The following is a 27,170-nucleotide window of genomic DNA, read 5'->3' as shown; positions in this document are numbered from 1 at the left end:
TGTTTAAAACATTTTAAATAACTAGCTTTTAATAGGTACCTAAGCATTAATCTATCTTACACTTTTTATTTTTGTTCTTTTAAAGAATTTTAAATTTGATTGCAGTAGGTAATTTTTTTATTTAAAATTAACAAAAAAATCGAGGAAGTCGTTCGACTATAAGCAATGGTTATAAATAGTACTAGGATAGTATTTATAATCAATAATAGGTCTCAAGTGTAGCACTATAGCTGTGTAGGGTGCACGGGTGCACTTCATCATTAAGGTCACCAAATAATTGGCATATCTAGGTAGGTATATTATTTAACAATTTATTATTATGAATTGTATAATATTATATCATATATTATTGTTAGGTATTAATCAAGTGAATACGTAGGTAAACATTTTTTTTTATCTAGAAAATAAATATTTATCTGTATAAATCAAAATAACAACAAAAAAGTCGACAATTTACAATGCCTATAAATAGTTAACCACTTAACCACCCTCAAGGATAAATGAATTGTATTGCTCCATGAAGTGACGACAGACACAAAAATCCACACAGATAGTGTAAAACCAATGCATTCATATCTCCGCTCAGAATCTAAAAAATGATCTAAAAATAGTACCAAGGTACTACAACAGTTGTGTAGGTAATCACGATATGGCTTTTAATACTGCATTTGTGTAACTCGTGAACATAAAATACCCCTCTATGGATATAACAGTATATTTTTTAAGATTCTAGGGAATAGGTTCGATAAGTAATATCAACTCTGTCCCAAAGTTAAAAGTGTAGAGGATAAACTAGGTACCTTGATATTGACTTAGTAAAAGGACTTATGCAATTACTTATATAATTAGAATAAATAATAACAGCGATTAGTACAGCTGTATAATTTTAGACAATACTTTTGTGGATTAAATTAATTATATTACCTAACTTTTATAAGTAAAAGATCATAATTATTTTTTAATTTGTGGAAGTAAATACCTATACCTACCTAATATGTTATTACAGGTCTAGTCGAGGTCGAACTCATATAGGCGTGCCCAGACAATTTTGACAGGCCATTATTATCAAACCCTCAAAAAAATACAATTTTAAATACATTTATTTTAGTATGAAACGCTTACTAGTTGGCTTTTATCCTCCCTGTAGTTATTATTTTTATCGAATCTAAACGTTTTTTTTAGTATAACAGAAGGATTTATTTTTAATTTCATGTGTTTGAATATTTCTAAGAAAATAAAATTTAACTTTAAAATACTAAATAAACTATTATGTACATTTTTTTATGATAGCGTAGGTAGTTCAGTAGGAGTGGAAGGTAATATGTTATTATCTTAACGTAAAATTTGCTATAATATATTATAGGGGTAGTTACGTTATAGTTAGACAGAGGCAACATTATGCGGGTATAACGTTCTTTTAAAACATAAATACATAATAGATAGGTACCTACATTTTCATGGTCAAAATCGTTTTGAAAATAATACTCAATGCACTTTTATTCAAATGGTTTTTTTCAGACGTGGCATAACTGCAGTTCCTATAGGTACAAGCATTTTACTACAAGCCACAAGGTAGAGGAACGAGGGTACCTATCATTGATTCCAAAATATACTATTATGGGGTACCTAGGTAACCTACCAGTGGTTTAATTTCAGTTTTGAATAGAGCGGAGGGGGGGGGGGTAAGTTTCGACAAGCCCAAATGGGCAGGCTCCCTTAAAAAACAACCACTCACTATAGCACATTATTAACATATTAGGTATATTCTTGTTCCTTCATAAAACACATACATATCAACTCTCAGGCACGTGCACACATGAGTCTTCTAAATATAAAATATACTCTATTAGTAATTACCAATTTATCACTGTGACTATATAATTATTCTTAGTAGGTACTTTCATAATATAATATTTTCCAATAAATATTTAATGTAGGCATATTTTTGTGCTAATATTAATAATCGATAATCGAAAACCACCGGGCACCGGTCCGTTTGGCTGCTTTTAAAATCAGACTGGCGCAAATTCCTACCTTGCCCCCCCCCCCTCCCTCCAAATGACGTCACTGTAACCTACCTATTAAAAGTAGCCAATTTCATATTTTCGATTTGGCCACAATATACCTAGTAAATATATAGGTATAATATTATAATATTATGATACCAGCAACTGGTATAATATAGGTAGTGAGCAAATACTATAGAATCGAATGTCTATAATAGTATTAGGTAATTGTAACTAGTAGTTAGGTACTGTAATATTAGACATATGGTGCAAAATGTCGAAAACAGCTCGAAAGTTTTCGCCCCGAAGTGTGTAGATAAAAAACAAGATAATATGGGGGTGGTATTTTTCCTCTATGGCTCTATATTATTTGTGCAAATCAATGTAGGCAACATTTATAGATACCTAGGTTTAATTATTACTATATTATACTTAGATATACAATGGTCAATGGTATATACAATAGTAGGTACCTATATATGATCTAATAGATATTATAATATCAGCTATTGTGACGGATTGGTAACAGAACCACAGGGGTTTTGACGTTTTGGCCGCAATAATGGAGACGTGTAGGTATTGTTGTACCTACAATAAAGTATACGCTCAGAAAAACAGATAAAACGATTTTTTTATTATCAATAAACAATATTACACTTCGTGGTACGGCGGTGTTGTATGTACAAGATTCACGACGGCGTCTGGACGTACGGGACGGTGTCGGCAAACGCCTGAAAACAAAAAAAAAAAACAGTAAGTAATGAAATTAATAATTTTTCCGTCGCGGTTTTCGACCAATCGCGAACGCCGTCTGGAAACAAAATATTAAAACGATAAAATTGAAAAGCCATCATCAGTCGTCGGCCGTCTCATTTGGCGCGTTAATTCAGTCTGTCGTTTATGCTGCAATCTATGCCTATATTATTATTATTATTATTATTATTATTATTATTATACCTACCCATCTATTGTATATATTATTTAGATAATATTTATATACTTTATAATATTAGAAAATTATATTAATATGATTGTCGTTTAACAGTGCACGTTTTTCACTTTTTCGTGTACCTATAAGTTCGGTCGTTGAACTGTTACGACGACGACGCGTTCGGTGCCGGTATTTTCTTTGTGAAAAACACGCAAATTTCGTTAACCCTGGTCGGTCGCCGTCGACTGCGTGCATCGACAAATTCGTCGAGAATATGTAAGTGAGTAACTAATAACGAGTGTCAATACAAATAATACAATGTAATGTAATATAAATAGGTACCTACAAATCTACATACCTATATATACCTAATATATAGTGTATAAGCCTATATATAGTATATACTGCAGGGTGTATCAGGAAGACATGACAGATGAAATACATTTTGTTCTAACTAATTTTTTTAAATTTTGTTTTGTATAAATAATTTATAGTCACTTGTGCCACGCGTGTGATATAAACATTTTTTCAATACTGAAAATAAAAAATTTAAAATTTAATTTAAATTTTGTTGGATAAATTTAAAATAGCCAATTGATAAATATAATTATAAGAACAATATCGTGATGGTAAAAACATTTATCTAAGTCGAGTTTATATTTTAGAATTTTTTTAAATATCAATATTTTTTTGAGTAAATTAATGTAGAATTTAGGTACCTAATAACTTTTTTCAAAATATTAATTTTGGAAATTTCCTGGCATGAGTATATTTCTTAAATTATTTCTAATCATATAATGTTCACAATATTGTTGTTATACGTTGTTATTTAACTAGGTAGCATCATTTCTATTTTCTTTCGTCAGGCGGTCTTCGCCCGTTACACCCCTTATATAATATATAGGTTTTGTATATATATGATGGACAGTTATAACGAAGACGTTCATGAAAAGTAATCAGGTACTAAACAGTAATATTGTAGTAAGTATATAACATTATGTATAAGTAGGTGACATTTTTTTCTCTAGCAATATTACGTTCCACGCGGGGTCGCACTTTAGCTATACATAATGATATAATATTATGGAGGGCGGGCAAACGAAGACGACGGCGACATCGTCGTCATTTAGACCACTCGAGCCGTCGTCCGTCAGCTGTGACGTAATCCGCCGACGCGGGACGCACTTGCGTATAGATAGGTAGGTATGTATAATTAGTAGGTAAGTAGTAAGTACCTACCTACCTACCTACCTACGTATTGTAGGACGTAGGTTATATATGGCTATGGAAGGTATATATTGCTATTTACAAAGGTAAATACAAAATAATATTACAATAGTATATTATTAGTATTATAATTGTTATGTGTCGTGAAAAAATTGATAACCATTCTTTTCGAAATTCGCATAATAAACTGCCGCAGTTTGTTACACCTATAATATAAGTACTACAGCATATAATATTAAATCTCAGGGGAAAATGCAGGAAAAAAATACAGGAAGGGGGTTCGAAAAAATATAAACAGCTATTAGAATTGTAGGTCAAGCAATTTATTTTTAAAATTTTTACTCATCTATTTTTTTTTGTGAGGGGGGGGGGTGCTGGATTGAACCTGGGGGATTTACTTGTTCAATTTATATTCCTTGCAACTTTATCTTAAATACATAATATTGAGAGAACTCATAATTTTGTTAATGATGACTGAAGATAATATTGTTAAGCGTTGACATTTTTTAATACAGAAAAAGAGCTTTTCCCACTTTTATTAGAATATTGCATACAAATTAATATTTTAAAGAAATGTCAACATCAAAGAAAGTTGTTTTTAAGGACGTAGGTATTATTTAAATATTTTCATATCTTTGTTTTGTTAGAAAAATATTTTTTAAATTTAATTTCCTCACCAAAATCTACTTCCATAAATCCACTGTTCAAATATTCACAAGCTTTAATGTTTCAGTCAATGCAGTATAGAAATAGTAGGTACAGGCCAATAAATTTAATATTTTCATAAAAGAAAAAAAATATTAGTTTTTATTTTATTCAGTTGAGCTATTAACCCTGTTAAACCCCCATTAAAAGAAAAAAGTATCTCTCTAAATTGTTTCCTTATTAGAAAAAAATACCACCTGCAGGCTCTTCATAAAACAAAGTATTTCTACGTTTAACTCTAGTTTCTCACAAAAAAAAATGTTTTTATGTCACTTGAATTTCATTAAAAAATATTCAAAGGTTTTTTTTGTCAATTTTGATTATAATATAATAATGCCATTACAATATATCGGGACATATTATGATAAATCAATAGGTAAAAACTTTTCGAAGTTTAGTAAAATATGACGGACATTCAACCAATTAAAAAAAAATACAAATTTAAATGGTTTTATTTCATTAATTATTGGTAATTGATTTTACTTCTAGTTTGATATTGTATTCCTTTGATTCAAATCAGTAGATAAAAACTTTAAAACTGCAAAAGCTCCTGCAACATACCTATTATTTATTGATTAGCATATATAGGTAGGTACTGATAATGACCAACTAGACTTAGTAGGTTTTTCATAAGTTTAGCACTGGATAATGGATATTTTATCCAACTCTTCTTTAATGAAATATTTAAGATGGTTATCATAGTAAAACATATTTTTTAACAAATTAGTATCAACAAATTTAAATCTATCTTATAATTTTGCGTCCTTTAAAATGTTGGCAAACGCACCTTACCCTTGCACAGTTCCACCCTTAGTACGGCCACTTAGTATATATTATAATACATTATATTATTTGCATACATTTCGCTCTCGCACGATTTGTGCCACGGCCGTCTGTCGGCTATAGCTATCCGTTCTCGGTTCGGATGAAAAACGGAGGAAAATTAATGAATTAAAAGAAAAATATAGAATATTAAATATGCGTATATAAAACCTTTTACACAGAGGCCGAAAAAGTGGGTCGAGTATATTATATTGTAGTGATGGTATGTCGGTAGGTATACCTATATGTTAAAAGACGACGGTGGACAGCCGGACAGGGGTTCTGAGATTCCCGCTCGAGCGACGAGCAATCCACCTATACGATGACCTTATATGCGCAAGTGTATTATACATCCCTGTTAAAATATTCATAAAGCTCATCAACCACGCCATTTTTTGGTATTAATAGGGTGGTAGATATAGATATAATACACATGCAATTATATATATAGCCATATATATAGGTATACATATCACGCGATCAATTACCGACACATGTAGTAGACACATATTATACATAAAGGTATTAGGTGTATCTTTATACAGTGTTTTGGTGCGTATTATGTTATATAATAATATACATTGGACGCGGACGATGTACGAGTGGCTTGCGACGTTTTTTCTCCACGTCACCGACGACCATATACTCCACTATATTATACCACAGTACCACTTCTCTCGCAAAGCGCCTTTTTTAAATTTCCTTTGCCCGGGTATGACTTCTAACCAAGCCTTTTTGAACGGTCTGTGTATGATATTATGTACGCATAAATATATATTGTGTTGTCGGACATTTTATCTATCCCGTCCGCACAGACGGCCGTGTAATCAGAGGCTGTGCAATAATAATGATAATAATAATATACTCTATAATCGTCGAGTAGGCGTAAATTCTATACTCGGAGACGGTCAACGGTCGTTTGGGAAGCGAACTTATAAATACGACTACCCCTTTTTCGCCGTGTGTATAGATTACGTCATAATAATCACCGTGTTTGTATATTATACATGCACGCATATATTATACATGACGTATCATATGAGTTAATAAAATATGAAGTTGGTCACTCTATTATGATTTTCGCATTCAAAATGAAAGTAGACATTTTTTTGTTGAGAAAATTGTCTCTGTAGAATTTATATTTTATATTCTATCGACTATTGCTGACTAAGTTTTTTAACTAATTTTACGTATACCTTATAGTATCTCTCGTTAGGGCCACTGTTTGAAGGGTTATGTCTTAGGTGTTTGATCCGCCACGCATTTTGATTATAACTATAATAATATGTAACATGCATACAAACATTTTACACAAGTATAAGTTAAACGGATCATTTAAATGTAATAGATTAAGGCACCAACCAAGGCTGGTCGCTATTTATAGTAGGCTTGTAGTAGTAGTAGTAGTAGTAGGCATTTCATGTTTATAACTTATAAGGAACGTTAACTCATTGAATATATAAGATACTTTTGGATTTTTGATCAAGGCATAGACGGCATTTAGGAGGGGGGAAGGGGGCATTCCTTCAGGAAAAATATAGAGAGGGAAAACTTTATCGTTTTAAATGGGTCAGTACATTGTGATTAATTTTTGTCCCCCCCCATCCAAGCGAATGATTAGTGATCAATAAAAAAAATTACTATTTATATGTAATGGACGAGAACAATATCCGTCGTGCTCTCGCCCCTCAGTTTTTGTAGTCCATAATTGGAGACGAAAATACAGAAGATAGTAGAATGTACTTCAAAGTCATCTGACATTCAATGTAGACGATATATGATTGGCTATGATGACCTATGAGAGTAATCACTAACCAGTTTCACCCTGCTATAATTTATAATTATTATATTTTAAAATTATACTGTTATTCACTTGCAATCTATTATTTTACAATTTTCAGCGTACCTAAACGATCGGGTCGCGTGTGTGGCTGGCCGATACGTGAAGCGTTTTCGGACAGAAAACTATTAATAAAATATTACGCGTTTTTATAGCGCTGTAAAGTCAATATTTGAATGGATCAAAGTTCAAACTTCAAAATCCGGTAAGATACGTACCTATATAATATTATATTCGTAAATGGTTGTGTGCGGGCGAGGGACCTCATTAAAAATAAATTTCAAGAGGTTTTGCGTACCTAATGGATGTACACTATATACAGAGCTGAAACACACAGGTCACAGATAATAGATTTTAGATGTATTACCTGTATTATGATTGTATGTAAGGACTCGTTGAGAAATATCCCCTATTTGCTATTTATTTTCCTATAAACCATCACACGCTGTAGCGTTTTAATCGTGTGCAATGCATAAGTGTGTAAGAAGGTCGACTCGCCGAATTATGCGATCATAAATGTTTTAAAATTAGAAGATCGTCGTGGCATACACTCACGCACGCGTTGTTTTATCAAACATAATAATTATTATTATAATGATAATATAATATTGGCGTTAAAATGTTGCATGACGCATGAGCAGGACATGACGAAAATGAAAAAGAAAACTATATAATATGCTTAATATACTCGTTAATATATTTATCCAGTTGCGTATAGTACAATGTGGATGTGTAACTGGGTTGTCACCAGAAGTATCGAATGTAAAAAAATCTACTTATACGTTAATAAATATTCAATACGGGCAAAATGATTTTTATCGAGCTGTTTATAATAATATGGTATTGATATATCTATAATACAACCGCGTCATTTCGTGGCCACGACCCAATAAAAAGTTTCGACTAGAATCTATTTGTAATCCTGCAATTGTTATTATTATTTTTTGTTATAGAAGGGTCGTTTTGTTGTCGCAAACAAATTCGGGAGTCGGGTTAAGCAGTATCTTGTTTCAAAAAAAAAAAATAATAATAATAAAATAAAAAGATCTAACACTTGTTGTGCACATTTGATCAAACTTAAGTATCTGGGGCCGTGGGGCAAAGTTAAAATGATTTTTTTAAAAAAAAATATACGCATTTATTTGGCTATATAGTTTTATAATATTCGTACAATCGTATAAGTACTACACATTTGCATTACCGTACTTGCATACAATGAATACATACATTGATGCATGAATCTATACATGATATACTTTATTGCACCTACGAGTATCGCGTGTGTACATAAAAATGGGCTTAGTTATATTAAAGTTGTGCATCACTGATGTCTGTGCTATATACTACACCCGTCTGTATGGCGGTGGCGGGTGCCGGGTAGTGATGGCGTCACAGAGTGTAGATGAGCCTATATATCAACGTCATTATATTATAATGATGCAACTACTATATAACTATATTTGACGGCAGGACAGTTTGATATTTATTGTCTGTATAGTGTAATTTTTTTTTATATACATATCAGAGTTAGCTGCTATCCCCATCTTCTGACGGTCGAGGAAAATTATATTTCACCAAATACATTGGTGTTGATTTGCTTAGTTAATTTAGATTTTGGATAGGCAATAGGCATATAGGTCATTAATAAGTATTAACTGTTAAGTAATGAATAATGAAACTAATAACGAGTCAGTCACCTCGTCAAAACGCAGTAGGTACCTTATGGCATTATTCGTGTCACAAATAACCCCTCCCCCTATCAAAATATTCAAGATCCATCCCTGACCGCCTGACCATAGCGTTGGTAATTACAAAAATAGTTGGCATTGTATTTTAAATTACATGATGATGATTGTAAATGTTATTTTATTCAGAAAAATTTAAAAATATTATATATAAAACAGATATAAATCTATAGAAGAAAGTAAAGAATTTGATATATTTTTTTTAATAATAATTTAGTAATATTATAATATGAATATTATTTCGTAATAATTACAACAATTATAAATAGTAGTAAATAGTAATAACAAAAATGTAAATAAATAAATAAAGCAAATTTTAAATTTCGATAAATAAGTCTAATAATAGTAAGTAACTAATTATAATTATAATTCAAATATTAACAAATAATATTATACTTATTAGTTATAACTGATAACAGTTATGACTGCATTTTTAAATTAGATTTTAAAATAACCCTCTCTTCAAACATATCATCCGATAGCTTATTGGATTTTGGTAAATTGGTCATGGTTGCATATGAAAATAATCTTTCGACCGGAGCTGATGACGGCAGTGGCGTATTATAGCATAAAAATATTTCTTTGATTGGTGGATACTGCTGAAGTATTGACAGATCTTGAGATAAGGTGTTGAAAAATTGTACGATCTAAAATTTGGGTGTATCGTGTATGGCATGTGCATGTGCTAATGCCTAATGAAATAAAACAATATTCTAGTATGCCGTGCAGATCACGCTATGGCTATAATATGCTCCTCGTATCCGAGGACGTTTTGAAATTATCAAAATAATTTTTATTTAAATAATAACGTTTGAAAATTATCCGAATAATTTTTTATTCGAACTATAACGTTTGGAAATTATTCGAATAATTTTTTATTCGAATAATTATCTAGATAAAATTTTGCCCAACTCTGTTCGTGTGTTATTATTATTCATTATATATTATAAATTAGTACCTAATTACATTGTACAGAGTACATGTGTACATCATATAAATACGTTGTTATTGTCGATGTTACCAACGTTTAAGTGTTTTCACTTTTTTTTCATTCAAAATTAAAATCCATACTACCTATACAAGTTTGTAATTACTGCGTTTGTTCCATTGTGAATTTATTGGAACCACTTATCCCCTTTTTAAGGAAAGTTTATATATTGGTTGTATATTGGCGTCTGGTGGTTATATTCGTAGTAATATACTACAGTATTTGGCGAGCATCTTGAATAGTGAGATCTATTCACATTAATGACGTTTTTTGGCCGTCATAATAAGGTGGTCAAGTATACAATAAAAAGTTTATTACAACGTTAACTCAACTGTGCTCAAGTACTTTGCAAACCACAAGGTTCTTTGGTTTTTATTTTGGCAAACGTGACTATAAAAAAAAATCGTGTTTTGAGAGCCCGGTAAACAATTACCTCAAAGTCTGGCCAAATCATTTAATAAGTCTATAGTCTATATATGTTATATTCATAATAGTTCGACGTGAAAGAACGACAAAGATAAACGCTACTGTTGCTATATGCTTCTATATTATGGTCTACGAAACATGAAACACATGCCACGACCACAATAATAATGGCGCAAATCATATGTAGTAATGGTTATAGGAGTGCCCAGAATATTTTTTGACGTAGAGCTCGAAAGCTAACTATATATATTCTGTATAGGCCATAGGGGTGTCATCATGCCAAAATATTCGAATCGTGTAAAATACATCTCGGCGATAGAGAACGGACAAATATTATATAGACGTATGTCTCTATGAAGCGTATTGACAATTGTCCGAATAGATTGTTCATATTTTATACTTTTAGATTTGATAAGTGAATTAGTTGTCACTTGATTTAAAATGATAGGTACAGAGTAAAAACGTATTTTACTTTACATCCAATGACAATATTGTTTTGTAAAAAATGTGACGTGTACAGGGATGATTCTTTTCGAGATAATGAGTGTTTAGTGCTTACTAATTTTATTAATATTGAAAGAATCAACCAGTAAGTATATATTATACTTACTCTAGTAGGTAATTGATATTAATTTAGGAATAGCTCAATGGTATACTCTTCAGTCTACTGTCACAATTTTGACCAGCGTAAATATAAACACTTATATAGACCTATATAATATGTAATATATATATACTTAGTGAACAGATCCGTAATTTTTTACTATACAAATTGGGGAGCAGATATGTGTTTGAAATCGTGCAGTCTGAAAATATTTGTACATGTTTTGACTCCCCAAATTTACAATATTATATATTAATGTTTGTGTATTATTACTTATGGGTATTGTATATCCGAATGCGTCTATGGGCCAAACTGCCGTCGTACGTTTAAGTAGTAGGGATATTACAGAGTATTTCAGGCGTTTCAGCTATTACATTTTTATTAATCTGACATTGTTAATATCCTAAGACAACTTTTATGTTATTATAATATCATATAGAGGTATATCGTATACGCATTATATCCGGAAGACGTAACCTAACAGGCAACATCAGCTGCTTATCACACAACCACCGCCCGGGGTGAGTTTAGTCCACGAGTTTTATTTTGGGTATGCGTACTACAGCCTTTGATTGCTTCGAACTGTAAGTAACATAGCCAATATACCTAAAGGGTGTGGTCGTTTTCGTGTCCATTACACGAAATTACGCTTATTGATTGTTTTATTTATAAACATATATTCGGTTAATATTTTGGCCTCGTGTCCTTACATTGTAATTTGTAAATAATAATATATACGTCGCTGCGGTGTACATTTGCGCATCATTCGTGGCCTATGTAACACCTATTATACATAATATTACAATGACTACAAATACCCTGTACCCGAATACCTATATAATGTTGATGATGACGACGACAACTGTTAAACTATATAATACGCGTTGCCCATCCCTAGGAATTATAATATCGATAGTAATATTGAGTGTTGCCGTATTTCAGTACATGCCTCCGTCGTCATAACGGCCAATGACCGGCCGTCGACGGTCGCTTTTCGCCGCAAGTCTCCCCTCGCTTAAGGGTTGTTTAAGTTTACTAAGTAGTTAGCGAGGTTCTTATGAATGTTTTTGCCACTCATTCTACCTCTTTATATGTGTTTTCATTATTTATCTAGTTATCTCCCTTAGAGTGTCTAGTACTATGATAGTCTGGTAGTTGGTATGTTACTCATATTTCCTACGTGGCTAAAATTGCTGGTTGTCAATAATTTTTTTTTTTAAATTGAATAACACGCCCATTATCGGCAAAAAATGTTGTAGGTATAAATGTATAAGTATAGTATATTATATTATAGGTAGGTACCTATAATATTATGTATGTGTAATTGTTTTTCGAGGGTGAATATGAAAATCTTTCTTTATGTAATTTTATGTACTATTCATCAAATTGATTGATTTAAAAACAGCATATATTTATAAGTATAGATAAATTGATTGAAAAATCAACGAAAACAAGTAGACATTTGAGTTTATTTTAAAATTATTTTTATCTGTTGAAAACTGACAAAACAATAACAATTAAGAATAATTCTGAATACATATTTGCCTTCCGATACTAGTATTCCTCCTTACCTCTATTATTGCTTGACCTCAGATGGGGGTTCACCCGAAAATTTAAGCAACATGGCACGTCTATGTCAAACCCCACATAATTATTATATTTATAAATAACAATTATTAGGATAAAAAAGATTAAATCTAACATTTTTGCAGGTACCTGTATACAAAAAAAAATAAGATTTACTAGGTACCTACTTAGCCTCCTAGTCAAAATAAATAAAAGAAAAATGTTTAATATCTAAAACTATTTAGTAAGAATTAAGAAATAGAATTTTCTATCAAGAACTAAGTTTCTAAATAATTTTATATTATATAGTATATAGATTATAGCAGCGTTTCTCAAAGTGTGGGTCGCGACCCACTTGTGGGTCGTCAGTCAATTTTTGGTGGGTCGCGAACAATTTTTTGAACTTTATAGATTCCAATAAATGTATGTTGAATTAATAGTATACTTATCTTATTGTAGTAATATAATAACAACAATTACGTGGGTAATAAATAATAATTCATGTTTTCAAATTGCGGTTCATGACAAAATTAAAGGTTTTATGAAAAAACTTACTTTATGGCAAAGCAACATCGAAAAGCAAAATTATGATTGCTTTGAAACATTTCAAACTTTCATAACTGAAAATGATATAAAAGTAGCTGATGACATAATTAGCCATATCAGTTTGCATTTAATTTCGTTGAAAGATAATTTTAATTTTTACTTTCTTGAAGAAATGAAAAAATATGAACAAAATAGCTGGGTTGTGAATCCGTTTCAGAAATCTATATCCACTGGGATATCGACAAAAGCCGACGAAGAACTCATAGATTTATCAGAAAATTCATCTTTAAAACTTCAATTTAGCCGCAATAATGTGATTCAGTTTTGGCTGTCGTCTCAACTCTCAACAAATATTTCCAATTCTTTCAACTGAAGCTATAAAAATACTACTCCCTTTCTCATCTTCATACATGTGTGAAGTTGGATTTTCGGCAATGGTGGGCATCAAAAACAAACATCGAAACAAGCTAAAATTATCGAACTCCTTACGTTTGAAAATAACTAAAATTGACGTCGATGTCATTGCTGTTATTAACCATAATAGAAAACAAGCACACACTTCGCATACACCTCATTATTAAAAGTAAATTTGTAAAAATATATTAATGTACTATATAAAATTAACCTATAAAATATTAAATACCTAATAAAAATGTATACATATTTATATAATACAAATTTTGTTTTTTATTACCTACTTTTTGAAAAGTGAAACAATGTGGGTCGTGAAAAATTTTTCGGGGGAAATTTGGGTCGCAGTACTAAAAAGATTGAGAAGCACTGGATTATAGAATAGATATAATAAAGATTACAGACTATGGGAAATTAAAAATAGGTCAATTTAATTTTCGACGTATATTTTTAATTGAGTAACCAAAAAAGGAATTTAATAAATCACAGTTATTTATGTAAGCGAAAACTCTAAAAGTTATTAATTACATTGATTTAAATTTTCTAAGATCTGAAATAATTTTTGCGTACATAATAATATTATTGTGAATATTTACTGTACTTAACTTATTTTAGTGACTTTTAATTTATACAGTATTTAATACATTGTAATAGTATCTACTTCAACAATTTTCAGTTAAAGAAAAAAAATTATTTTATTTTATTTATGTCAAACAATTAGCATAAAAATATTTGAAATCTATTTAAATGGAAGTAGAACATTGAGTCAACAGACTACATAGTACAGAGTATTTATATCTTATAATTATTGGTATAGTGTATAAACATACGTGTGGTGTAATGTTATGTATAAGGTTATAAACTTGTATCTTATATTAAGTGCAATGGTTATTGAATTTATTGAATATAATATAATGTTGGGTATATATATTTTTATTTACTAATACCTAAGTAACAATTTATTGTATATTTATGAGCCGCACGAAATAATGACTAAATTTGTTTATGATAAGATGTCAATATGTAAAAGAAATAATATAATTAAATTAATTTCAATATCAAGGACATAAGATGATTAAAATTACAAAATAGTTTTAACTATCGATATTTTTTATTACTAATATTTTCATAATTAATTATGTACGTCGAAAAATAACGTGCTGATTGCTCGAAAAACGTCATTTTAATTACATCTAGTATCTACCATTTTCAAAACGATAAATTACCGGATGTTTGACATTTTTATGTAATTTTAATTTAGGTCAGGTATTTTGTTTATCAACTCCTATCTACAATAAGCACAATGCCCATAATATTCTAATTAAGAACTCATTTACGGTCTAAAGTAATCATTATTGAAATTATAATTTTTTATTTCTTATTTTTTATTAAAAAAAAAACAAGTTTTAAAATTTGATTAATATACTGTACATAGGCATATTAATTATTTATGTTGTATTTAAAATATTTAAAAAAAAAAGTCCATAGTTAGATTTATAATAACTTATTAAAATATTAAAATATCAAAATAAATATTTGAATTTTCTTAAATTTCAAAAAAAAAAAATTAATCTTTATAATCTTAAATTTTTTGAACAATTAATATTCATTTTTAATAATACTTTTCATTTATTATAATTTATTAAAATTAATGCCTACTTGAATTTTAGATTAATTTAATATTAATTTTGTATTTTGTAGAGTTTGTATAGTATGTATAGTGTAACATCAACTGTAAGCCTGTAATCGCTTACAGAGAAATTAGCTTAAAAGTTTTTAAGAAATAAATCGTAATATCTATTGATTTTTTTTATTTTCCATAGAAACATGAAACGACCAAACGGACTAATAGGTAACATAAGCCAGCATGTCTCCACCACACTTCCAAACATACAAATGTTTTAGCTCATGTTTTCCGAATGTTTTCAATTTTAATACAATAAGAATGACAACTTATAATAACAACATATCGTAATGTTGAATCTGAATATTTTTATTTTTGTTTTATCCAAGTTCAATTTTTGAATACATTCGTGTGTACATGATTTAACCTAAAACGGATTTGCCACTTTTGATGGTGTGTGTTCAATACTTTGCAATGTGTTTTCCTTGCATGTTAAATGTGCATAAAATGCCTACTTTTCAGCGTGCCACTCGCAAAATTATTATAACCCTCTGGGGAAACTGGTAAGCGATATAGAAGGTATGAATAGGGGAAAGGGTGAATATCTAATATTTTTTATACATAATAGCAAACTTTTATACTTTGTCCTAATATTTTACTGTATATTTGTTGGCGTTTAAATCAAAAATGAAATGGTTCGCGTACATACCTATGTATATTATATTTATTGAATTTATGTTTCCTGCGCATAGCATATTACACTAAATCGATGTAGACTATGTATTTACATGTAGGATATACATTTTGTAGCAGCTGATGTTATTTAATATTAGGTGTATAAAATAACTATATAAGTTCAATGTCCAAACAAGATTTTAAAACAAATATGTTAGGTATAGCGTGTATATACACTATAGGTACTTATTAATACCTAAATAAATATATTTCAAAAATATTGTTGAACATGATATTGTTTATATATCAAAAATAAATGATAAGTCTTACCAACCTGCATTTTTATATTGATAACTATAAAATATGATGAGATATTTTTTATCATATTATTTTTTTTAACAAATAGGTGTATTATTTTTGTTATAATCTATCTAGACGATTCAGACAATAATTGTAAGTGTAGGTACATGTACCTGAAAAGTTCACTTTTAATTTTAACCTTTATACTTGAAAAGAATGTGTATTATTGCAATTTTACACTCACTCGTATTTTTCGGAGTAAGCATTTTTGAATAGTGTAGTTTTCGACAAAAAAAAATTGCTTAAATATTTAACAGAAATAATGTTAGTGCATTAATATATTTTACAGGTGTAAAGCATAAAGCAACACAGCGATTGCCAAAAATATCTCCACCGGTTGTAAATTAAATGACGAATTAGCTCCACCAGTCACCACTGAAACAAATTTTTCTAACGCGATACTTGTCACGTAAAAAATAATTACAAGGTACCACAATTCTGTGTTGATATAGTATAAGCGAAGCGAAACAAGTGCCCTGCAAGATCAATAACGGACTGGACAACTTTATTGTGCTTTGTTTTTTTTAATTGTTTTTGATAATAATATGTTTTAAATTTCAGATACAACTTTATTAATGAAGAATATGGTTGATATGCGAACCAAACTAATTTATTTCATTTATAAATAATACTTTTGAATTTCAATCTAAGGTTTTCACTTTTTATTTAATATTTACATAGCTCTCATTCTGTGTATGAATGTTAAATTGATTTGATTTGTTCGTTCAGTAGAAATACTTAATTGCCCGTAGCCGTATAAAGAATAAATCCAATTTAATTTTTCTTTCAAAATTCAATTAATGTGATATAATCTTAGAAGTGTTAAAACCATTTTTTTTAAAAGCCACACAATTTATTGAGAATATGTTTTGGAGATATCATAAATAATTCGAATTTTACAGTCGGAGACTAGAGTATTTTAAATTATTAGGAGTGGAGGATGGACAAAAAAATTTCATTTGATTATTTAAATAACATATTATATGACTTCTGGACTTCGTATAAAGAAATGTTATTATAGAATTGATTAATAATAATCATTTCAATTATATATTTTTTAATAACAGTCAACAAATTGAAAGATATCTAATAATACAAATTTAATTTTTTTACTTGACCTTCGAATGTTGCTTTTTTTAGAATAGTCTACGAAAATTTTCATATCCTTTTTGATTACCTATTTTTAAGTCTTCTTTTTTTTAGACTCTTTCACTGTCCATTTCCAAAAATTGGTCTCACTTTATTATATTGCTGTGTATAATTCGTTATTATTTTATAGGTTTTAACTATTTGGTACTCAAACTACCTATATTATCCTTCTTTCACCTTGTCTACGGATATTAAAATACTAATAAAAGCTGTTTAATAACTAAACACTTATTTTTAACATTCCCGTATCTTGTGAGATCGTGATGCAATTCTGTATTACTAATTTTTCGTTCTATTTGCCTACCTATACGAACCAAATAATAATAACGATACTATAGCTATAATATATTTTGTTAGAGATTATAGAATAGTTGATCACTGAATCGTCTGAATGTCTTCATGTAATTATGTAAACCGATTACTGGGGGCTATAAAAATATGTTCTCTGTCTCTGTGTACATATTTACACAGGTACTGTAGCACCTATATAGTACTTCTTTCCCCAATAACTCCTTCAAATATTAATTTTTCATAGACTTTTCATAGTTAGTCGAATACAATCGTAAATTCACATCGATAAGTTACGTGGCTAAGGACGGGTTTTGTAGTTACAATAATAATAAAAAATAATGAAATACCAATACATAATATACTGACCGTCGTTAGCTGTGTCCATCGGGCACGCCTAGTATTTCGATGTCCTGTAGCCCTGACATACGGATGGCTGTCACCAGCTGTGTAGCTCGCTCGCTGTGCTTGACGGATCGCATAACGGGTGGCGTGATGTCTCTCCAGCCGTGCACTTCCGGATTGTACGGCTCTTGCGAGTTCACGTAGTTCCGCAGCTGCAGTTCCACCGCGTCTGCCGTATTTGAGTGCGTTATCTCCGTGTAGCTCACGGCTGTGTGTTCGACACCGGAAACAGACAGACGAATACAAACACGTTGGTGCTTTCAATATAACTTCAACCACAGTACGTATATATACATGATATAGATATATACACAATAAATGTCGTATTGTATATTTGTATAATGTATATATAACATGTATCGCTGTGCAATATCATAGTATAATGATAACAATAATAGTACCTATAATATATTTGTAATCACTAATCGACAACATGTCGGATACGGTGTGGAGGAAAACAATGTCGATATCAGAATAATAGGGTTGTCTATCAGGCAAAACAATATAATAACAGTTTGAAAGGAGAAGGGAGAATTCTTCGTTGACTGTCAGTACCAGAGAATTGTGGGCTGCACGCTCGGGGGTGACCATCCACATTGATTATAGAAATAAAGAATGAAACAAACCGTTTTTCTAGAATCTTTAGACTATAGAGTATATAGATAAAACAAAACTCCATGATACAGATTTTATTCTGTATTCACTTCTATAATATGTTTTTTAAATTAATTGAAGCGATTGAGTTTGCGTTTTTACATTAATTAATTTACATATTACTAATATGTTTATCTAGTTACTACCCATATTGTTTTAAATGAGTAAATGACACTATGACAAGATGAACCTTATTGATAGTTATTTATTACGTATACTCACACACATTTGTTAATTTAAGAAAATGAACACTGATTCTTATATTTATGCATGCATTAAGTAACTATTAATATATTTAATATTATCTAAACTCTATATACGTATTGATATTCTTTTCACTTCGTTTGCATCACTTGAAGTGATATATTATTATTATTTAAAATTTGACTTATTGATTTAAATTTGATAGTTCCTCTTCAAGATCAAGATTCTACCAATTAAAGAAGATTAATTAAAACGGATCTGTTAATTTATAATATACAATCACTAAGGTCAGAAAAGGTTTGATATTTTATACAGCTCCAGAGTTCAAAAATTATATGCGAAAAAAAGCATACCTACATTATTGTTTAACCAATATTATTTCCTCGTTGATATTTTGTTTTAATTTAAACTATTTGATTTTCTTATGAATACTTCTCAAAATAATGAGGAGTCTGCTTGATTGAAATATGCAGTAGGTACGTCGTTATTCTACTGCCAATGCCCAATTAATGCTTATACTTTGTAACCCACTTTATAAAATAACATTTTAAATAATTACATGCAGTTATAATATAGTCTTTAAAAAACTGCGCATAATGTATAATGTTTATATAGGTATATATGCTAATATAGAAACATAAGTATTTATTATTGTCATTTGTCATTCCGTTCATTTGTAATAAGTAATAACTAATTAGTTTACTTGTATGATCTTGTTATTGAAAACGTAACGACTTGGATTTCGACTGGTATAAGATATTATGAACTATTATGACTTATAAGTTACCTATTATGTTCTCAAATAATTGATAAATTCGATTATAAATTAATCTATATCTATCTCGATCCTTTATTGGAAAACTTATGCGTGCGCATTGATTTTTTATTTTTACGAATAACGGTTATTCAACGTTTAATCATTACGACTGTTGGATGTGCGTATTGTTGTTGTGTGGTATGTCCTCGATTATTTGTTTATCATTATTTATAAGTTTACAACCATTTTATACGTAACGGTACTGGAGGTAAACAAGGTCAATGACATTTATACCCTTGTTGGACAAGAAGAAAAATGGTCATGTGTGCATAACCCTAAAAAATACTCGTATATTGATTAAGACGATGTACATTCACACACACACGCGCGCGCGGTTTTGTCGCCTTCATAATTTGGTTTGTGGCAGTTTTATGGTTTCTCCCTGTTTTCCTTTCAATGTAACAGACAAATTCCCAGGTTTTACTCTTAACATAATAATATAACATATATACAAAATATATTCATAACCTAAGTTTATCATGTATCCGAAAGTTAAGAGTAGGATGAAAAAATGTATTTATTTGTTTAAAATAAAATTGTAAAAGTAATTTGTTTAATTTTTTTATGGTTATATTGATACTTAAATTATGTCCGATTCTTATTCAATTATTCAAAAAGGTGATCGATCACATATTTGTTGGGTTAAGTTGAATAAATCGTAAAGTGAAAAATATAGTGACCTTCAAAGAGGGGAGACAGCGGGTGACCTTGGGAATGGACACACCACCAATCGATCGTTCAACTCGCCAAACACATGCGAAATATTAAATAACCACTATGATCGCATGGCATTTAGGAATGTGGGTCAAATCTATGTTCGAAATTATGTTTAAAAGCGTATATTATTTCACGGTCATTAAGAGTCTTTGCCTAATTTCCTTAGAATGTGTTGCCGCGACAGGTCTTACCCAAGTTTTCGGGAAGTTCGTTCTGTTGTTTCCAGCAGCAGAATATTTCTGAAATAATCCATCTGAAGAAACTTTTGCTCGAGTTATTCATCACACGGTACCTGACGGATACCGAACAGTATAGAATATTCGCTTCCGTCATAGTCCATCATCTCGACTGCAACAACATAATATCATCAGTAATCAGTATTCAGTATATTAATATTATAACTATACTCTATAGTAAGTGAACAAAAGTAAATTTCGTTTAAAATGCGTACTGATGACGTAGTTGGAAGAAAAACTTCAATTTGTAACCTATAAAGACCCAATTCCTAATACACATATTTACGTCTGCATGCAGGATCGCTCATAGTGCGTTCCAAGCTATCACTGACTTTTAGAATGTTTATCGTATACATTTATTCATACATATATATTTATATTATATATTTGTTCATTAAAATGTCTTGATGTAATAATTAGAAAACCTACACAGCATATATTAACTTTCCTAAGAGCCTTGTAGTTTCATATCCGGCGACCTTGATTGTTTAACTGCATTATTGACATATATATATATATATATATATGTTTAACATGGTAAGCTTCGGAAAAAGTTTTGAAACTTTTTTGCAAAACATTTAACCACTCAACGAGTTTGAACTTGAAAGTTATAAATGCATTTTTAAAACTGAAATATTAAAAATATAACATCACGATTCACGATGTAGGTTTAAGCATGGGAATTGATTGTTGTCTGAACTCTGAATAATTTTAAAATATAAGGTTTTGATCTTTATATGGAATTGTTTATAATTTACCTAGCCGTGACTTCATAATGATCGATAGAAATGATTTGAGCAATACATTCTATAACGTGCACATTATCTAGGGTGTATGATTTTCAGGGGTAGGGAGGTACCTACTATTTTTGGAGATTGGTTATTTTTAGGTTGTGTTCCACAATCGAAATAACTCGATATTCACTATTTGATGACATTTTAATTTTTTCAAATCTCTGTGGCAGTTTGATGGATACAAATAAACTTAAAACTAATATTACACATCACTACATCAGTATGGGAATTAAAAAAACTATTTCACTTTAACAGGTCAGAATTTAATTTCAAAAAAAATTATTTTTTTTTTAAACATAAATTTAAATAAGTTTTAGATAACGTTATGAGAAATTTGATTTGAATGGTTGCCACGTGAATCTAGAGTCGGCAGCGTGAATGATATTATCTTTGCCAAGAAAAAGAAATAATATTTTTAGACGTGGTTTAAAGTGCGTTTATAATTACGTGTCTCTTAAAATGTCCTCCCAATCGTAAACACTTCGCTATCGATGGTCCCGATGGAAGAACAACCGTCTATGGCCTTCTCCTTTATCATCTTCCATTGTTGGCGATTCGGACGCAATTTCTAAAATGATGGCCAAACATTGAGGCGTTGGAAGAAATTACCAAAAAAAAAAATTGTAATTAAATTAAAATAGGTAAATAACAAACTACAGTTTAACAGTACATGGCTATTTTAATTAAAACTCGTACATAACGTGACAATAAAAATGAATGAAAATCAAAAATAATATCTAACGAAAAATGAAACACTGTTTTACTGATGCATGTAACTATTATTATACATGCACGGGTGACGGCGTTGTCGACGATGTCGTGTCGAACTTTTGACTGACCCAACAAAGGGCGAACCGCGAACACCGAGACCTTAAAACGATAGAGCGCTACCTTTAACAACAATAAATAATCGTAAAAAATACTGGCGCGACAGAGAAGAGTGAGAGAGAAAACGAAAAATGATTACTTTTTACCTTTACGTGACGTGTCCTCCTTTCGTTTCGTCTCAAGCCGTCATAATAAATAATATATATTTTTAAATTAATTTAATTATATTTTACCAATCAGACTAAGGTATCTTTAAAGTTTAAATCAAAACATTGACATTCGTCACATGCTTATAGTGTAACGGAATCTCAAATGTCGAAGAATAGGAATTTGAATGTGACTGAACGTTTGTTTCAATTCGACATAATATCCCCTCTCTTCACAAATGTACATGTAAGTATGTATCCGAACTCGAAAACGTTTGTACCTACCTTATAATAATACAATTCTGACAGTCTAACTATTTTGTGATAATATTATGTTATTATATTATGTATATGTGTTTGTCAAATAATTTTTTTATTTAACAAAACTAATATATATTATAATTGACGTTTATATACTCAAATACTCATAGCCGATATTTATCGAATATATTATAATATAGATTATAATTTATAATACATTTACAAATTAAATTTAAACATTATTGTACAAATCTATACAATAATTTTAATAAAAGTTATATTTTATATTTTTAATCCCTAAGTAGGTCAATAATATAAAAATTAAAGTATCGTAAGTAATTTTGAATAAGTTGTATACAATATACAATATTTTATTCGATGATGGGGATAAGTTGATAGGATCTCAAGATAAGTACTCTATACACGTTAACGGTATAACTGATGTAGTGATGTCCAATGGTAAAATAAATACGGTATTGGCAAATATTAATCATAAAGAAAAACCATATTCATATAGGACATATCAGTTATCACTTATTATAGCAGGTACCTAATAGCTATGTAAAATGATTTGAAAACCCATAGTAATGTATAGAAGTGTTAAACGATCGAGAGGATTGTCAGTAGGTACTCAGTATGTGTATGTCACAGGTCGATTTACCATGAGAAACAAAATATTAGCCTGCTCAAACATAGGTACTTTGTAAAATCTCTGATTTTGTAGTAACAGAAGTCATTGATTGTGTGTGTACTAGAAAGCTGGTTAAAATAATATAATTTAACTCTACAATTTTAATTTAATAAGCAAATTACAAAATATTATAATATAGTAAAATTTGATAATAATAGGTGGGTACCGGCATTTAAATATATTTAAGTTTGCACATTTTCAAATAAACTTTTCAGGGAAGGAATTCAGTAAATTAAACCGTGTTTATAATATAACATTTGAACTTATAATTAAAAAAGATATTATAATTTATAATTATATGACATATAACCCACATTAAGAATATTGAATATGATTAAATATGAATAATGCTGTAAATATGTACATAGGTTTTTTTATAATAAGGACTATAATCGTATTCGGCATTAGTCATAAAATGAATGTATATTTATTTTATAAATAATGCTGTTAATATGTACACGCGGGTGTATAATAGGGGCTTTAATCGTATTCGGTAATCAGTCATAAAATGAATGTATGTTTATTTTTATTTTTACTATAATCAGTTATCTATTATATTATAGTTATTACCCATAAGGCCATAACCACGGAATAAAATATTTTATTAGTCAGTGCCCAAAACATATTATAATAATATGTTAATATTATATTGAATATTGGAGTATGGTAAAAGGTAACATATTATAATCAGTATATGATGTTTTATATTAATGTCTTATTCAGTTCCAGTTATACCTACAATCTTATTTTCTTATGTTATACTATTAATTATGGAACATGATATGTTTATATACTATTACTCCTAAGCGCTTGCGCTAGGTACTGATTATTTAGTGGTCGTCGTGGCCCATCCATCTGATTCTGTATAATATTCTGTATGAATAATAGGTATCTCACAATATTTTTATTTTCTGAGAACTTAACTATTTCATTGTGGTTTCGGGTCTTCCATAGTTCTTCTTTGTTCACTGATTTGTACATTTTTCATACCGCTTTCCTTTCAAATATATTAAATCTGTTAGCATATGATTTGTATTATGTCCGTGTTTCTATACTTCATACCAAACTATATGAGTCTAATAGAGTCTTGTTCAACTTCATCTTAGTAGCTCTTAAGAATAGCTTTGAATTCAGAAGTGTAATGTTAGCAAAATATGCAGCTGCACGATAGACGATTGCGAGCTATGATTCCGCAGATTCAAAGTTACCTATTCTCGATTTGTCCAGTGCTACGCGCTTGTACTGAGAATAGTTTCATTTTTATGTATTTGGTAATTTGGTTTTCTCTTAGATAATTCTCAATCACATCGTTTTTGAGTTCATCCCTTATTTTCAATGCTAGAGTAGTCCGTATCATGGCAGACACGTTTAAATATTAAAGTATACTGTATATTATAATATAGTATTATCTAATAAAGTTATTTAAACTAATTATTCTGTTTATGCTCATAAAATATTATATTATATTAATCTTCAACTTTTATATGTATTCACTACAGTTTTATCGTACTAGATTTAGATGAAAAATAGTTTTAAATACACTTATACTACTTATAGCATTTTTAAGTACCTACCTTAAAACCTTTAAGTACCTTTCTACTTTATAAATATGAAAATACCCATCTACAAACTACTTAATACCAAAATAAATTGTGAGTACCTATAATATAAATAAAACAAATAATAATATTTATCGGCAATATCAAACATGAGCCACTGTAAACATATTGGGATAGTATTATCAACTTACTGTCCTATAAATGTTGTTTATATTACAAGGAATAATTTAAATTTATTTTATTTTATGTCAATTAGTCAATTATTCTTTATATGAGTTAGTATTTTATACATAATCAATCAAGCCTTTAATAGATTCTCGTAAAATGATTATAGTAGTAATAGATATGTTTGTGACAAATGTTGGTGATAAACATTTATAGGTACATGGTAATTTTAAATTTATTTTATTAATAGTTTCAGTCATCGATTATTTCATGTAATTTAAATACCTACAGATGTTTAATTTAGTAATCAATAATAACGTTGGTAATTGACTAAGAACGTAGTATAAAATCACCACTGCATTCTTTTCATGTGAATAGTCAAATTTTAAAGAAATGTTGATACTTAAAACATGTATGAAATATTAATACCCATTATAAAAAAAACATAAGAGCAAAAATTACAAACGTGAATATATACCAAGTCTCTATGATGTTTCATTAAAAACAAAACGTGAACCTTAAACCTTTAGAGTGAAGTGGATTCGTGTAAAGATTTTAATGTTTAGTTTTGTATGATGCAAAAAAATAAAATATTTTAACTATAAAAAACACGATGTATAAATGTGTGATGATATTTTACTGTAAATGTATATTTAGATATTTGTATATTAGTTACCATAGTATTATAATAGTTATTCTAGTTACTCTACAATAACTTCTTCATTCTTGTCTATAACCTTGTGTGATATTGATGTTTAAAATATTTTGGGTATTTGTTACAATAGTCTATAATTAGCTATTAATATAACATATTAGTTTATTCTAGAGCCGCTGTTAGATGATTTTATTAAAAAATTCCGTTAAAGTTAATTTTTTTTGAAGTCTGAAATATAATTATTTAACATGGTAGATTTGTTTTATCAATGGTCTTTTATAGATACGAATGAACTTTTTTTTATTTTACAATAAGCTGTTCATAGCCAATAGGTTATCTACATCTATGGATATATACAAATAATATAAATTTGACTATTTTAATGAATTTAATGTTATATAAATTAATATTTATAGCTGTGATAAGAATGATAAGATAGTACCTACGTATGAACTAATATTACCTTAAACAAATTATTGAAAATCATTGTACTTACCTAATTCGTTTGAAATACATAGTATTTATGATTTTATATTATACATAATTTAAGATTTAGGATTTCCAAAATATATTGAATATGTAGGTAGGTATAGTAAAAATAAATCTTTAAACCATCATGTTGGGGACAGCAAGGGGAGTATTTAATTGGTGGGGGGGAGGTGACGATGTGAATTTATAAGTCAATACCGACGTACAGTAAAATGTGGTAAGGAATTTATTGTGCTGTTTATCTAATATATGACTTTAATTGATTGGCTAATGAGGTGGTCCAGATAAAAGACCATAAAAAATAATGCAATAATCATAAATAATAAATAAGGTAAAGTGGGGTAAGTGTAGAAACGGGGTAAGTGTAAAACCAGATGTTATCATGATCAGTATTTAATTTATTGATAGTGAAACTAGAAATTTGTCAGGTGATAGTTGCATTGTATATTTCAATATAATTTGCAGCACTGTACTAGCATCTATCATGCTGTTATCACAAAATATATTTTTTTTACAAAAGTAGATCGTATTTTTCTATGGAAACGTGTTTTCAAATATTTTTTTTTGTCAACACAAACATTAAATTTTGAATTTACGAAGAGGTAAAGATACTTTATATAATTTTTACTTTAAGAT

The 27,170-nt window shown here is 29.4% G+C and overlaps 1 protein-coding gene across 4 annotated transcripts; it reads right to left on the bottom strand.

Moving 5' to 3' along the window:
• Positions 1–2,271: 2,271 nt before the first annotated feature.
• On the bottom strand, positions 2,272–22,878 carry LOC100572955. 4 transcript variants are annotated; one of them, XR_003839096.1, is made up of 6 exons: positions 22,715–22,878; positions 22,188–22,631; positions 20,902–21,058; positions 18,283–18,526; positions 2,662–2,737; positions 2,272–2,594 (listed from the first exon to the last, which is right to left on the bottom strand). XR_003839096.1 is itself a non-coding variant. In XM_003242324.4 (5 exons), the coding sequence occupies exons 3-5, from the start codon at positions 20,961–20,963 to the stop codon at positions 2,696–2,698; spliced, it is 348 nt and encodes a 115-aa protein (XP_003242372.1). In that variant the 5' UTR covers positions 20,964–21,058; positions 22,188–22,631; positions 22,715–22,868; the 3' UTR covers positions 2,620–2,695. The 4 variants fall into 4 exon arrangements, 2 of the variants coding, with proteins under 2 accessions (XP_003242372.1, XP_029343657.1); XR_001678949.2 differs by lacking the exon at positions 2,272–2,594 and having other exon boundaries at positions 2,620–2,737; positions 22,188–22,308; positions 22,715–22,867; XM_003242324.4 differs by lacking the exon at positions 2,272–2,594 and having other exon boundaries at positions 2,620–2,737; positions 22,715–22,868.
• Positions 22,879–27,170: the final 4,292 nt, after the last annotated feature.

Source organism: Acyrthosiphon pisum, chromosome A1, assembly GCF_005508785.2.
Source record: "Acyrthosiphon pisum isolate AL4f chromosome A1, pea_aphid_22Mar2018_4r6ur, whole genome shotgun sequence".
Lineage (NCBI taxonomy): Eukaryota > Metazoa > Arthropoda > Insecta > Hemiptera > Aphididae > Acyrthosiphon > Acyrthosiphon pisum.
The sequence above is the reverse complement of the archived record's forward strand: the minus strand, read 5'-3'. Positions and strand labels throughout refer to the sequence as shown.